The sequence below is a fragment of the Cnephaeus nilssonii genome (genome assembly GCF_951640355.1).
Source record: "Cnephaeus nilssonii genome assembly, chromosome: Y".
Lineage (NCBI taxonomy): Eukaryota > Metazoa > Chordata > Mammalia > Chiroptera > Vespertilionidae > Cnephaeus > Cnephaeus nilssonii.
The window spans coordinates 2893355-2910299 of record NC_137096.1 but is presented as its reverse complement, the minus strand read 5'-3'; the positions used below and the strand labels follow the sequence as shown (position 1 = coordinate 2910299).

General features: G+C 40.7%; 1 protein-coding gene across 6 annotated transcripts in view; it reads right to left on the bottom strand.

Moving 5' to 3' along the window:
- Window positions 1–16945, bottom strand: part of LOC307096475 (lysine-specific demethylase 6A-like) — a 269094-nt gene that overhangs the window by 15245 nt on the left and 236904 nt on the right. For all 6 annotated transcript variants that reach the window (XM_079766141.1, XM_079766142.1, XM_079766143.1 and 3 more), the window contains one exon: window positions 1114–1228. In XM_079766141.1, coding sequence (XP_079622267.1) covers window positions 1114–1228 — 115 coding nt within the window. The remainder of the gene's footprint in view (window positions 1–1113; window positions 1229–16945) is intronic.

The following is a 16945-nucleotide window of genomic DNA, read 5'->3' as shown; positions in this document are numbered from 1 at the left end:
AACTATTTGTAACATGGTTCACCTGTCTGTGTGAAAATAGTTCTCACCCAATATAGTAAGAAACAGTGTAATGAACATATAACAAATACTACAATATACATTTTTTAATTTGAAGATGCAATTCTCTTTTCCTTGCTTAAGCTTTTAGTTTGCTGATAAAGTTCAGATAAAAGATTATTTTCCTAATAAATTCTTTTAAATTTCACCTCGGCATGAGGAAAACATATGCATAAAACAAAATTTTAAAGTAATCCTATCTTGCCCTGGCCATACGTAGTTCAGCTGGTTCGAGTGTGGTACCATAAACCAAAAAAGGTTGTGGATTTGATTCCTGGGCAGGGCACATAACCAAGCAGTGGGTTTAAACCTGGTCAGGGCCCATATTGGAGGCAACTGATCAACATTTCTCTCTCACAAGGATTTCTCCCCACCCTCCCATTCTCCTCTCTCTAAACATATCCTTGAGTGAGAATTTAAAAAAACAGTGTCAGTAAAGGAATATTATTTTTTTAGTCACTGTGACGTACTTTTTACTAAATAAAATATATTGATAAAATCCTCCAAAATGTTAAAAAATTAGTATGTGTATTGATTTAAAAATAATTTGATGTGTATTATGAGAATTTCATCCAATTTTTTATCATTATAAGTATATAGTATATAATTTACATGGTTATACTAGTAACATTATCAACTCTGAAAATAGCAGATGATTTGCTTGCTGTTGGACAATTAAAAATTTTAGGCTGATTTACAAAAATACACATTAACAAGGTAAAAGGGCATTCAATTTTAGAATTCTTACCATTTTTAAATTCAGTTTCAAGAAGCTAAATTTCTCTTAAAGCACACTAGCCAAATGAATGTAGCTCAGGTATCAATTTTAAAAATTAACATAAGAAATAATCACTCCCTGTCTTCTGAATTCATGCCAATTACTACTTCTGGTTTCATGGCCTTTCACATATTATTCCACATAATATAAAATAAAAAATTTGAAATAGGATAATTGAAAATAAAATTTCTGCTAAAAATAATTTGAAATTCAGCATCATGCTTTTGCCCTTTACAAATGATGTTTTTCAAAATTACTTTAAAAGTTCAAAAACCCACTTTTCACAGAAGTCATTCAGAACTCCCCAATAATCTTCAGGAACGACAAACCATTCACAATCACCTGGACCAATATTTATGTTAACAGAACAGAAGTTGTTATTTTCTTGGTGACCTGAAAATGAATGGGGGAAAAACGGTCATTATTATACTATAAACTGAATGGAACAAAAATGTCTTTAAGTCATTCAGTTTCAAGAACTGTATGAAAAACAAATGCTTGCAAATAAGTCAATAGCAAATGACAAGCAATAAATATTAGCTATTGTCATTACTACTAGTAGTAGTTCCTCTATAAATTACTCCTAGTTCTCACAAAGATTAAAAGAAAATTAATAAAAATGTATATTTTTAAAAATGTAACTGGTCCCCTAACAACCTACACCTGTTAACTCCTATAAATATCCCAAGTTTATATTGGTACACACTTTAAATGCTTGTAATTATCCCACCACAGGTAAGTTATTACTCTGGCACAAAGCTTTAAAATTAGAGATTTGGGACAGCATGATAGATTTAGTTTAAAAACAAACAAACAACCCTTTAGAATAGGCCCTCAGAGCAATCACAAATAGACTAAATGTTCCAATCAAAAGACAGAATAGACACAGGAATATAAATTACAGCATAGTGAATATAATATTGTAATAGCCTGGCTGGTGTCACTCAGTGGTTGATCAGGGAACATGCCCGAGTTGCAGGCTACATCCCCACTAGGGGGCATGCAGGAGATGTAGCTGATCAATGAGTCTCTCTCTTCATTGATGTATTCTATTTTCCCTACCCCCCTTTCTCTCTCTGAAATCAATAAAAACATCTTTTAAAAAAATAGTATTATAATAATAATGTATGGCACCAACAGGGACCACTTTGTGAAGTATGCTGTACCCCTGAAACTAACAGAGAATGTTGAACATTTACTATAATTAAAATATTAAAATAACATAAAAATTAAAAAAGATATAGGGTAGCAGAATAGATTTAAAAAAAAAAGACCTATCTTATCCTGTGTACAAGAGACTCATAGTAGATGGAAAGATACACATACACTGAATGAAGGGATCAAAAGAGATATTTCATGCAAACAGAATGAAAAAGAAAGTTGGGGTAGTAATATTCATAAAAAGGACATTACACAATTTTTAAGGTGTCAATCCAAGAGGATATACTAGTAACTATTATAAATGACTATGAACAAACATAATAGTGCCTAAATATCTAAAACAAATATTAATGAACACAAAGGTTGAAATTAATAGCAGTAACACTAGTAGGGACCTTTACTACTCTACTTTACTTTACTACTCTACTACTTTGCAACTTTAACATAGTTGGGGAGATCATCCAGACAGCAAATTAATACGGAAACAATGGCCTTAGTTGTCATGTTAGATCACATCAAATTACTAGAATATTGCATTCCCCAAAGTGCAGAATACTCTTTTTTTTTCAAGAAAACATGGAACATTCTTCAAGATTGTTTAAATATTGGGCCACAAAACAAGTCTTAATAAACTCAAGAAGACTGAAATCCCATCAAGCATATTTTCTGACCATAATGGTATGGAACTAGAAATCAGTTATAAGACAAAAACTGGAAAAAAAACACACACACACACACACACACACAAACACTAAACAACATGACTGAACAACTGATGGATCAAAGAAGAAATTAAACAGAAAATAAAATATACCTAGGTACAAATAAAAACTCCCCAAATTTAAAGGATGCAGTAAAAGTAGTTCTAAGGGGAAAATTCATAGCTATACACATCTATCTTAAGAAACAAGAAAAAGCTCAGCCCGGCTGGCGCAGTTCAGTGGTTGAGAGTCAACCTATGAACCAGGAGTTCAAGGTTCAACTCCTGGTCAGGACACATGCTTGGGCTGTGGACTTGATTCCCCATAGGAGGTGTGTAGGAGGAAGCCAATCAAAGGTTCTCTCTCATCACCAATGTTTCTATCTCTCTCTCTCTCTGAAATAAAAATAAAATAAAATGATAAAAAGCTCAAATAAACAACACAAAAAGGAATTAGAAAAAGAACAAATAAAATCCAAATGAGCAGAATAAAGAAAATAATAATTGACCAAAGCAGAAACAGAGACTAAAACAAAAATGGAGAGTAATGAAACTATCAACATAGTTTAGCCAGACTCATCAAGACAAAAAGAGAGCACAAATAAATACTATATACTAAAAGGGTAATATGCAAATAGACCGAAGGGCAGAACAACTGAACAATCAATCAAAGCATAATATGCTAATGATATGCTAAGGCAGCTCCACCACTCGCTATGACGTGCACTGACCACCAGGGGGCAGATGCTTCAACCAGTAGGTTAGCTTGCTGCTGGGGTCCAGCCAATCGAGACTGAGCGAGATGGGCCTGACATGCCCTGGAGCCCTCCTGTGGTCCCTCCCTGGCCCGATATTGCACCAGTGGGGTCCCTCAGCTTGGCCTGCATCCTCTCACAATCTGGGACCCCTTGGGGGATGTCAGAGAGCCAGTTTCAGCCTGATCCCACAGGCCACTCTCCTTGGGAGGGCGCCATACACAGGGCTCATGGCTGCTAAGCGCTGCTGCAGCAGCACAAGCCTCCTGATCGGGACTGATTGGGCACAAGCCCACGACAAGCACAGTGGGGCCAGGATGAGTGGGAGCAGCAGGTAGGAGCTGCAGGTGGCATTGGACTGAGGGTTTCGGCCCAATCCCTGCAAGCCACCCAGAGGGACCCCACCTGTGCACAAATTCGTGCACTGGGCCTCTAGTAATCCTATAAAATACAAGCTTAATATGCTAAGTGTTAAACCAATCAAAGTGTGATATGCTAAGGGCCACTCAACTGCTTGCTATGATGTGTACTCACCACCAGGGGGCAGACGCTCCAACTGGTAGGTTAGCTTGCTGCTGGGGTCCAGCCGAATGGGACTGAGCAAGACCGGCCAGACATGCCCTGAAGCCCTTCCGCACTCTTTTCCTGGCTGGCCAACCTCCCGCGTCCCTCCCCAGCCCCAATCATGCACTGGTGGGGTCCCTCAGCCTGGCCTGCACCCTCTTGCAAACCAGGACCTCTCAGAGTATGTCGGAGAGCTGGTTTTGGCCCGATCCTGTGCCAGGCCTCTAGTATCAGAAATGAAAGAGAAGAGGTTACAACTGATACAACAGAAAAACAAAGAACTGTTAAAGAATAATATGAACAATTTATACATGCTAACAAATTGAATAACCTGGAAAAATAAATAAATTTCTGGAAACATACTACTGCCAATACTGAAACAGGATGAAACAAAGAAACTGAACAGATTGATTACAACCGAAGCGGTAATAAAAAACTCATAGCAATATCCAGGAAAGATAGCTTGACAAGTTAATTCTACCAACTAATTAAAAAAGTAATAACTGTCCTTCTCAAACTATTCCTAAAAATTTAAGAGGAAGGAACACTTTCAAACTTATTCTAGGAGGCCAGCTTTACTCTGAAGCCAAAACCAGACAAGCCAAAAAGATTTACCTGCCAATATCACTTATGAACATACTAAAGGCCCGGTGCACAAATTTTTGCACCGGTGGGGCGCCTCGGCCTGGCCTATGCCCTCTCACTATCAGGGACCCTACCAGTACACAATCAAAGCCAGGGAGGGACGTGGAAGATTGGTCAGCCAGGAAGGGACCACAGGAAGGCTCCAGGGCATGCCCGGCCCATCTCGTCCATTCCCGATTGGACGTCCATTCCCAGCAGCAAGCTAACCTACCAATCAGAGCGTCTGGCCCCTGGTAGTCAGTGTGCATCATAGCTATTGGTCAAACAGTCAAATGGTCACTTAGGCTTCTATAATATATAGATATGCCAAAATCCTGAACAAATTCTGGCAAGTTAAATTCAACAATACATTACAAAGATTATAGACCTTGATCAAGTAAGATTTATACCATGGATTCAAGGATGCCTCAATATATGCAATTCAGTTAACATTATATACCACATCAAGAACATCTAAAATAAAAATCAGTAGATAATCTCAATAGATGTAGAAAAAGCCCTTGATAAAATTCAATATCCATTTATGATTTTAAAAACCCTCAGGAGAACCAAAATGGCGGCATAAGTAAATACCTTTACTTGCTGCCTCTCACAACCACATCAAAACTACAACTATAAGACAAAACAATGATCATCCCAAACCACAGGAAAGCTGGCTGAGTGGAAGTTCTACAACTAGAAGGAAAGAAAAAAGCACATTGAGACTGGTAGGAGGTAAGGAGGCGCGTGAGAAACGGGCTGGTAACTGGGTGCACTGTTGTTCTTTTTTTCAATCAGGAGGGAGATACAAGCTCCCGATTGCTCTGAACTCGTTTCAGGCGAGACTCCAGGTACCCAGACTCATACAGGGAGGGACTGCACTGTCTGGCATTGGACCGGAACCCAAGGGCGGCTTTTCGCTCAGAGGTGCTCGCAGCGATCATTGTTCCTGTGTGGGAGCACGGAACCCGTCTCTACATGGACCTCTCAGGTGCAGGGCTGACTGGCAGCCACTGCTGTATGCTCTGCCCTGATGATTTCCTGAGACCCCATCACATCCAATTTACAACCCCACCCAAGCTGTGTGCAGCAGCATTTGCATATGAATGGCCTGTCCTTTCACAGATAAGAACCTAACAAGCTACAAAGAGGTGAAATAACAACAGACCCCACAGAAATATGAAGAATAGTAAAAAAATACTATGAGCAAGTCTACTCCAACAAACTGGTCAACCCAGAAGAAATGAACATATTTCTAGAAAAATATGACTTTTCAAAATTCAACCAGGAGGAATAAAAAAATATGAATAGGCCGATAACTATGGAGGAAATTGAAGTTGTAATGAAAAAATTGCCAACAAACAAAAGACCTGGACCAGACGGCTTCATAGGGGAGTTTTATCAAACATTCAAAGAAGAAATAAAACCTATCTTCCTCAGAGTATTAAAAAAAAAAAAACTCAAGAGAAAGGAGCACTTCCAAGCTTTCTATGAAGCTAGCATTACCTAATCTCAAAACCAAATAAAGACAATACAAAGAAAGAGAATTACAGGCCAATATCCCTCATGAACAAAGACACCAAAATCCTCAACAAAACTCTAGCAAATCAAATCCAGCATTACATTAGAAAGATCATATACCATGACCAAGTGGGATTTATTCCGGGGATGCAAGGCTGATATCTACAAATCAATAAATGTTATACATCACATAAACAAATTGAGAGAAAAAAATCACATAGTCATATCAGTAGATGCAGAAAAAGCATTTGACAAAATTCAACACCCTTTCTTGATAAAAACTCTCAGCAAGGTGGGAATAGAAGGCTCATACCTCAACATAATAAAAGCTATATATGATAAACACACAGCCAGCATCATACTCAATGGGCAAAAACTAAAACCATTTCCCCTAAGAACAGGAACAAGACAGGGATGCCCACTCTCACCACTCCTGTTTGACATAGTACTGGAAGTATTAGCCATTGCAATTAGACAAGAAATAAAATGCATCTAAATTGGAAAAGAAGAAGTAAAACTGTCCTTATTCGCAGATGACGTGTTATTGTTCATAGAAAACCCCAAAGACTCCATCAAAAAACTACTAGACTTAATAAATGAATTTGGCAATGTAGCAGTATACAAAATTAACACCCAGAAGTTTATGGCTTTTCTATACACCAATAATGAACTCACAGAAAGAAAAATTAAAAAAGCAATCCCATTTACCATTGCAACAAAAATATTAAGATACCTAGGAATAAACTTAACCAAGGAGACAAAGGACCTACACTCAGAAAATTTCAGGATGCTAAAAGAAGAGATAGAGGAAGACATAAACAGATGGAAGAACATACCATGTTCATGGATTGGTAGAATCAACATCATTAAAATATTCATACTACGCAAAGCAATCTACAGATTCAATGCACTCCCCATTAAAATACCAACGGCATATTTCACAGACCTAGAACAAACTCTCCAAAAATTCATCTGGAATAAAAAAAGACTCCAAATAGCTGCAGTAATTCTGAGAAAGAAGAACAAAGTAGGTGGGATCTCAATACCAGATTTCAAGCTGTACTACAAAGCCACTGTTCTCAAAACAGCCTGGTACTGGCACAAGAACAGACATATAGACCAATTGAATAGAATAGAGAACCCAGATATCAACCCAAACCACTATGCTCAATTAATATTTGATAAAGGAGGCAAGAGCATCTCTTTGTCAAATGGAGACAAGAGAATCTCTTCAATAAATGGTGTTGGGAAAACTGGACAGATACTTGGAAAAAAATGAAACTTGACCACCAACTTACACCATACACAAAAATAAACTCAAAATGGATAAAGGACTTAAACGTAGTTGGGAAATCATACAAATCTTAGAAGAAGCCATAGGCAACAAAATAGCAGACATTTGTCATAGCAATATCTTTACTGATACAGCTCCTAGGGCAATGGAAACTAAAGAGAAAATAAACAAATGGGATTACATCAAAATAAAAAGCTTCCGCACAGCAAAAGAAACCATCAACAAAACAAGAAAGCCCACTGCATGAGAGAACATATTTGCCAATGTTATCACCAATAAGGGTTTAATCTCCAACATTTACAGGAAACTCCTACAATTTTAACAACAACAACAAAAAAGATAAACAATCCAATCAAAAAATGGGCAAAGGACCTAAATAGACACTTTTTGAAACAGGACAGAAGAAGGCCAAGAGACATATTAAGACATGCTCAAAGTCACTAATCATACGAGAGATGCAATTCAAAACAAACAATGAGGTACCATCTCACACCTGTCAGAACGGCTGTCATCAACAAATCAACAAAGGACAAGTGTTGGTGAGGATGTGGAGAAAAAGGAACCCTTGTGCACTGCTGAGTGGAATGCAGACTGGTACAGCCACTGTGGAAAACAGTATGGAGTTTCCCTAAAAAACTAAAAATGGAACTCCCATTTGACCCAGTGTTCCCACTTCTAGGAATATATGCCAAGAAAGCAGAAGCACCAATTAGAAAGGAGATATGCACACCTACCTTCATAGCAGTGCAATTCACCATAGCTAAGATTTGGAAACAGCCTAAATGCCCATCAGCAGATGAGTGGATTAGAAAACTGTGGTACATCCACACAATGGAATACTATGCTGCTGTAAAAAAGAAGGAATTCTTACCATTTGCAACAGCATGGATAAATCTGGAGAGCATTATGCTAAGTGAAACAAGCCAGTCAGTTAGAGATAAATACCACATGATCTCACTCATTTATGGATAATAAAGAACATTACAAACTGTTGAACAAAAATAGACAGAGGCAAAGAAGCATCGAACAGACTGTCAAACTACAGCAGGCAGGTAGGGGCGGGTTGGGTGGGGGGTAAGATATCAACCAAAGGACTTGTATGCATGCACATAAACACAACCAACAGACTCAAAACACTGGGGGCTGGGAGACGAGGGCAAGTGCCGGGGGTAGGGGAGTCTGGGGGGAGGTCAGTGGTGGGAGGAGGGTGGTGGAAAGAGAGAAATATGTACTACTCTTTGTAATACCTTAAACAATAAAATTAAAGTAAATAAATAAATAAAACCTAACAAGCTGCAGCTGGGTCAGAGAGCTCCAAAGCTCCCAAAAGAAGGCCCAAGGCTTGGCAGCAGTAGCCTGCCTTGCTTCACAGCTGGGACTCATCTAGGCACCTCCAAACCCCAAACAAAAAGGAGGAATCTGCAGATCTATAGCACCTGCTGGGTGGCCTCAGGCAGTGGCTGACTTTGCACCTCCTTGAAGATCCAAGAGCCAGTGTACCCAGTGGTCAGAGTGGGACCATCAGATTACAACTCCTCACATCCATAAGAGACACACTCAGGGGCAGACTCAGTGAGCACCAAAGCCTCACTAAGCAAGTCCTGCCCCATAAGGGTGTCTCCAGCACAGCAGTTCTCCCATCTTAGACACAGCTGATCCTCAGAGCCAATTGACCTGGAGGTCAGTCCTCCCAGTGATACCAACAACAATCAAGGCTTAACTACAAGACTATGCACACACCCAAAAAGGGTTGCACCAAGTGTGTCCACCTCAGGTAACTGGGGAGGGTGAGCCACTGGGCCCTATAGGACACCTAGCACACAAAGCCACTCTATCAACTCAGGGAAGCAGCCAAAATGCGGAGACAAAGAAACAGGTCACAAACGACAGAAACGGAGGAAAGCAAACGACTGGATATAGAGTTCAAAACCATAGTTATAAGGTCACTCAGGAATCTTCTAGAAACCTCCAAGGAACTTAGTGAGACCTTCAAGGATCTTAGTGAGAATGCCAAAAAAAACAAAAACAAAAAAACCCAAAAAAACAAATAATGGAAAAGGACCAGTCAGAAATTAAGCATACACTGACTGAAATAAATAATAATATACAGGGATTCAACAATAGACTAGAGGATCCCAAGAATCAAGTCAAAGATTTGAAATACAAGGAAGCAAAAAACACCCAAATGGAAGAGCAAAAAGAAAAAAAAAAAATCCAAAAATATGAAGATAGTGTAAGGAGCCTCTGGGACAACTTCAAGCATACCAACATCCGAATTATGGGGGTGCTAGAAGAAGAAAGCAAGATACTGAAAACCTATTTGAAGAAATAATGACAGAAAACTTCCCCCACCTGGTGAAAGAAATAGACTTACAAGTCCAGGAATTGCAGAGAATTCCAAACAAGAGGAATCCAAAGAGGACCACACCAAGACACATGATAATTAAAATGCCAATGGCAAAAGACAAAGAGAGAATCTTAAAAGCAGCAAGAGAAAAACAGTTAGTTACCTACAAGGGACTGTCAGCTGATTTCTCAACAGAAACTATGCAGGCCAGAAGGGAGTGGCAAGAATATTCAAAGTGATGAATAGCAAGAACCTACAACTAAGATTACTCTACCCAACAAAGTTATCATTTAGAATTGAGGTCAGATAAAAAGCTTCATAGACAAGAAAAACTAAAGGAGTTCATCACCACCAAACCAGTATTATATGAAATGCTGAAGGGTATTCTTTAAGAAGAGGAAGAAGAACAAGGTAAAGATAAAAATTATGAACAACAAAGTGACAACCAATACATATCTATCAACAAGTGAATCTAAAAATCAAGTGAATAAAAAATCTGATGAACAGAATAAACTGGTAAATATAATAGAATCAAGGGCTGACAATTCTTGGAGGTAAGGGTGTGTGGGGAGTGCGGGAAGAGATTGGACAAAAATCTTACAACTATGGACAAGGACAGTGTTGGGGGTGAGGGGGGGCGGTGGTAAGGGCATGGGATCAGGTGGGAACCGGGTGGAGGGGAGCTATGAAGGAAAAAAGAGGAACTCTGTAATATTCTGAACAAAAAAGATTTATTAAAAAATAAACCATCAATAAGGTGGGTAAGAGGAACCTTACCTCAAAGTAATAAAGGCTATACTGTTAAGATAGCTAACAGCACACTGTGAAAAGATGGAAGTTTTACTATAAAATCAGAAGAAGATAAGGATGCTCACTCTCAACAATGCAGAGTTGGGCAAAAGTTGGTGTATAGTCAGTCAGGAATACATGAAACATAGAGTTTATTCTTGTGTAATTATTAGCAAGAAGCTCATGCACTGTGGGGGCAGGGAGGTCCTCAGCCTGGCCTGCACCCTCTTGCAGACCAGGACCCCTCGCTCTTTACTGCCCACCTGCTCGCTGCTCCTTACTTCTCGGCTCACTGCTCCTTAGTGTTGCTCCTTTAGTACTTAATAGCTGTGAGCCCAGCTTCTGGCTGAGAGGTGTTCCCCCTGTGGGAGCACACTGTCGTTCTGGTCATTCTGCCCTAAGGGTCACTTAGGCTTTTATTACTAGTACTAGAGGCCCAGTGCATGAAATTTCTGCATGGGGGTGGTGGTGGTGGTGGGGGGGTGGTGTACCTCAGTCTGGCCTGCACCCTCTCCCAATCTGGAACCCCTCGGAGGATGTTTGATTGCCCTGTGGGATTGGGCATAAACTGGTAGTCGGACATCCCTCTCACAATCCGGGACTGCTGGCTCCCAACCGCCTGCCCCTAACCACTGCTGCCTGCCAGCCTGATCACCACCTAACCACTCCCCTGCTGGCACAATCGCCCCCAACTTCCCCCCAACCCCGCCGGCCTGGTTCTACCCAACTGCCCTCCCCTGCAGGCCTGGTCACCCCTAACTGCCCTCCCCTGCTGGCCTGATCGCCCACAACTGCCCTCCCCTGCAGGCCATCTTGTGACCACACGGGGACGGCCATCTTGTGCGAGTGTGTGACAGTCAATTTTAATATTACCTCTTTATTATCTAGACTATAGACTAGGGACCTGGTGCATGGAATTTGTGCACTGAAGGAGGGCGGTCTCTCAGCCTGGCCTGCACCCTCTCGCAGTCTAGGAGCCATCAGGGGATATCTGACGTAGGCAGGAGAGGCTCCCATGATCACTGTTGCGCTCACCAGCTGTGAGCCAGGCTTTTGGCTGAGTGGCACTCAAGGTGTGGTAGTGCACTGACCACCATGGGGGCAGCTCCTGCACTGAGTGTCTGCCACCTGGTGGTCAGTGTACGTCACAGATACGAGTCATTCTGCCGTTTGGTCGATTTTCATATTAGCCTTTTATTATGTAGGATTAGTTTTTCATATGAGCAACTGTAAACTCACTTTTGCCCCACCCTTTATTATTCAATTACTCTAATTACCTAGCCATGGTAATTAGACAAGAAAAAGAAACAAAGGCAAATACTATCTAATAAAAGAGTAATATGCAAATTAACAACCACTCCGCTACACCCACAAGCCACACCCACAAGCCAATCAGGAGCAAATATGCAAATAAACCCAACCAAGATGGCTATGGCCACAGAGAGCAGGAGGGAGGCTTGGGTTACCCCGGCAATGGAGGAAGCCAAGCTTTCTGCCTGCCCTTCCTGGCCTAGGCCTCCACTCAAGGCTACAAAGTTTCAATGATAGAAGATACATAAATCCCAACAGAAATGGCTGCCGCCACGGAACAAGCAGGAGGCTTGGCTCCGCTCAGGCTACAAAGTTTCAATTGTAGAAGATAAATAAACCCCAGATACCAGGGCCTCCACTTGGGTCACCAGGGGGCATGGGCTGCCTGCAAACCACCACAGGCCCCTCACCCAGGCCGCCCCACGCCCCAAGGGAACCCCCACCTGATCCAGGATATCCTTCAGGGCAAACCAGCCAGCCCCAACCTGTGCACCAGGCCTCTATCCTATCTAATAAAAGAGTAATATGCAGATTGACCATCACTCCAACACACAAGATGGCTGCCCCCATGTGGACACAAGATGGCCGCCACAAGATGGCCAGTAGGGGAAGGATGTTGGGAGGGACCAGGCCTGCAAGGGAGGGCAGTTGTGGGCGATCAAGCCTGCAAGGGAGGGCAGTTAGGGGTGACCAAGCCGGCAGAGGAGGGAAGCTGGGGGCAACCAGGCCTGCAGGGAAGGGCAGTTGGGAGGGAGCCAGGCCTGCAGGGGAGAGCAGTTGAGGGGGGGACCAAGCCTGCAGGGAGGGCAGTTAGGGGTGACCAGGCTTGCAGGGGAGGGCAGTTAGGGGCAAACAGGCTGGCAGGGGAGCAGTTAGGCATCAATCAGGCTGGCAGGGGCATGGTTAGGGGGTGATCAGGCTGGCAGGCAGAAGCATTTAGGGGCAATCAGGAAGGTAGGCAGTCAAGTAGTTGGGAGCCAGAAGTCCTGGATTGTGAGAGGCATGTCCGACTGCCCATTTAGGGCTGATCCTACTGGGATCAGGCCTAAACAGGCAATCAGACATCCCTCGAAGCGTCCCAGATTGGAGAGGGTGCAGGCTGGGCTGAGGGACACCCCCGCCCCCGTGCACAAATTTCGTGCACCGGGCCTCTAGTTGGAAAATAATTGTCATTATTTGCAACAATAGATACATATTGAAAAGTCCAGACTTCACCAAAAATCTTCAGAATTAAGTAATAAATTTCATAAAGTAGTAGGATACAAAATTAATATACAGAAATCTGCCACATTTCTGTACACTAAGAATGAACAATAAGAAAGAGATATTAAGAAAACAATCCCATTTACAATGGTATCAAAAAAATAAGATATTTAGGAATTTAACCAATGAGGTAAAAGATTTGCACTCGGAAAACTGTAAGACAATGAAGAAAATCTGCCGATTGCAAGGATTAATACTGCTAAATTGCCTATACTACCCAAAGTAATCTACATATTTGAAACAATCCCTATTAAAATACTAATGGCTTCTTTTCAGAACTAGAAAAGTTCTAAAATTTATATGAAACCAAAAGGATGAGTAATAGCCAAAGTGATCTTGAGAAAGAAGAACAAAGAGATATATTTACCCTGACCTTAAACTACTTTACAAAGTTATAATAATCAAAACAGTATGATACATAGAACAATGGAAAAGAACAGGCAATCCAGAAGTAAACCCTTACTTATATGGTCAATTAATTTAAGACAAAGAAAAAAATATACAATGGAGTAAAGACAGTTTCCAATAAATGCTATTAGGAAAATTGGACAGATACATGGAAATAAATAGATATATTAAAAAATAAAAAGTACAAAGCCTCTGCACAGTGATGGATACCACAAAAGGACTGCCTACTGAATTGGAAAATGTATTTGCAAATGATATATCCAATTAGGGGCTAATATCTAAAATATATAAGAAACTAATACAATTCATTAACAAAAAAATAAATAATCGCATCAAAATATGGGCAGAGGACATGAACAGACATTTCTCAAACAAAGACATACAGATGGCCAGTAGATATATGAAAATTTGCTCAACATCACTGATCAACAGAGAAATTCAAATCAAAACTACAAAATAGGACTTCATACCTATCACAATGGCTATTATTAAAAAAAACAATGAAAAACAAATGTTGCACATATGTAATACCTTAATCAGTAAAAAAAGAAAAACAAGTGTTGGCAGGAATGTGGAAGGAAGGTAAGTCTCATGCACTGCTGGTGGGATTATAAATTGGTGCAGTAACTATAGAAGACAGTATGAAGTTTTGTCAAAAAATTACCAATAACTACATATGTAAGACAAGATGAAAGTAATTCAGATATCCATAGATAAATGGATAAAATATAATGTGCACACATGTGTGCATTCGCACACATATTAGATTATTCAGCAATGAAGAGGGACCTCTTGACATTTCTGACAACATGGATGTACCTTTAGAATATTATGCTAAATAAGATAAATCAGAATAAGAAAGTCAAATAATGTGTGATTTCAGTTATATGTGAAATTTAAAAAAACACCCAAAGATAAAAACAAACTCACTTTTTAACATTACTAATTTTATATCCATCATAGAAAGGAATTCAATCTCTTGATCGCTAGAGGGTAGAATGTTAGGGGCATGAATAAAAAAGGTGAAGGGGAATGTATCAATAATACTGTAGTAATTGAACGGATAATTAATAGATTCAAAGTGGTGATCATATCGTAAGGTATTTAAATGTTGAAACACTATGTCGTTGAAACACATAAAACTAATATAGTATTATATGCCAACAATACTTTTAGAGTTAAATGAAATCCATAAATGAAAAAATAAAGAAGTTCAAGCACTTTTAGGCACAAATGACAAAGACATATACTATTAAGATTGATATGCCTTCCAAATTTTAAAGAAAAAAGGTGTTTTTAATTTCCTTTGAATTATTTCATTTTCCAATACTTTCTTTTACAAGTCTTCCAAATTGAATGAGATAATTAAAATAAATCTTAATAGATCCAGTTTAATGGTATATATAAGAAGAAGAAAAAACTTGAGAGGAAAAAATTCTTGCTTAGTATTAACTACAATGACAGCCAATTCATAAGTGAATTTCCAACTATAGCCTAGAAGTAAAAATTCTACCCAGTGGATTCTATATCTAGCTGTACATCAAAAACCCAGAGGAGCTAACTCAGTTGGTTAGAGTGTTATCCCGATATGCCAGGGTTCTGGGATTGATTCCTGGTCAGGGCATATACAAAAATCAACTGATGAATGCAGAAATGGGTGAAATAAAAATTGATGTTTCTATCTCTCTCTCCCTTTCTCTCTGAGGTCAATAAAAAACAAACAAACAAAAAACACATTTTAAAAAAAACATGTGGAAGTGTGAATGTTTCCTTCCATTTGATAAGAAAGCAATGTACTTAAAGTAGTGATGTTCTTGTTATGCTAAAAGACTACAATGCACAACAAAAATTCAGATGAAGTGCTCATTAAAATATGTCTATCTCAGCTCTGGCCATTGTGAAGCATCAGCCTGTGCAGCAAAAGGTCGTGGGTTAAGTCCCTGGCTCCCCTAAGAGCTCATGCAGGAGGCAACAGATAGATGTGTCACTCTCACATCAATGTTTGTCTGTCTCTGTCTGTCTGTCTGTCTCCCCACCCCTCTTTCCACTTTTTCTAAAAATTAATGGAAAGTATATCCTCCGGTGAGGATTAACAATATATATAGACAGAAAAATTTAAAAATGTAAATGTAGTATTTCATCAAAGCAAAACTGTTTCACAAAAACTAAAACAAAATTAAGGCATGACTAAATGAAATCTCCAGCCAGGCAAGAAAAACAGTTTATACATCGTGAGTTAATTAAATCAGGTTTGGTTGCAGTGGGTACTTCTAGAGAAAATAAAATGGTTCCAGACTGTTATCATTTTGTTGAGAAAGACTACTCAATGAAGATGTTGGAAGAATCAATATGCAATTCAAAAATAAAATAACTTCAAGCAGATTTCTTGTCTCTTGACAAGTCAACAGATTATTAACTAGAGGCCCGGTGCACGAAATTTGTGCACTGAGCGGGGAGGTGTCAGCCCAGCCTGCACCCTCTCCAATCTGGGACCCCTCAAGGGATGTCCAACTGCCCGTCTAGACCCGATCCAAACGGGCAGTCAGACATCCAGGATCTCATGATCCAGGACTGCTGGCTCCCAACTGCTTGACTGCCTGCCTTCCTGATTGCCCCTAACCGCTTCTGCCTGCCAGCCTGATCACCCCCTAACCACTCCCATGCCAGCCAGATTGATGCCTAACTGTTCCCCTGCTATCCTGTTTGCCCCCAACTTCCCTCCTCTGCCGGCCTGGTCACCCTTAATTGCCCTCCCCTGCAAGGTTGATCACCTCCAACTGCCCTTCTTTGCAGGCCTGGTCCCTCCCAATTGCCTTCCCCTGCTGGCCATCTTGTGGCGGCCCTCTTGTGTCCACATGGGGCAGGATCTTTGACCACATGGGGGCAGCCATATTGTGTGTTGGAGTGATGGTCAATCTGCATATTACTCTTTGATTAGATAGGATAGAGGCCTGGTGTGTGGGTGGGGGCCAGCTGGTTTGCCCTGAAGGGTGTCCCGAATCAGGGTGGGGGTTCCCTTGGGGCGTGGGGTGGCCTGAGCGAGGGGCCTGTGGTGGTTTGCAGGCCGGCCACGCCCCCTGGCGACCCAAGCGGAGACCCTGGTATCTGGAATTTATTTTCCTTCTACAATTGAAACTTTGTAGCCTGGAGCGGAGCCAAGCCTCCTGCTTGCTCCATGGCCGGCAGACATTTCTTTTGGGGTTTGTGTATCTTCTATAATTGAAACTTTGTAGCCTTGAGTGGAGGCTTAGGCCAGCAAGGGCAGGCGGAAATCTTGGCTTCCTCCGTTGCCTGGGAAACCCAAGCCTCCCTCCTGCTCTCTGTGGCTATAGCCATCTTGGTTGAGTTTATTTGCATACTCGCTCTGATTGGC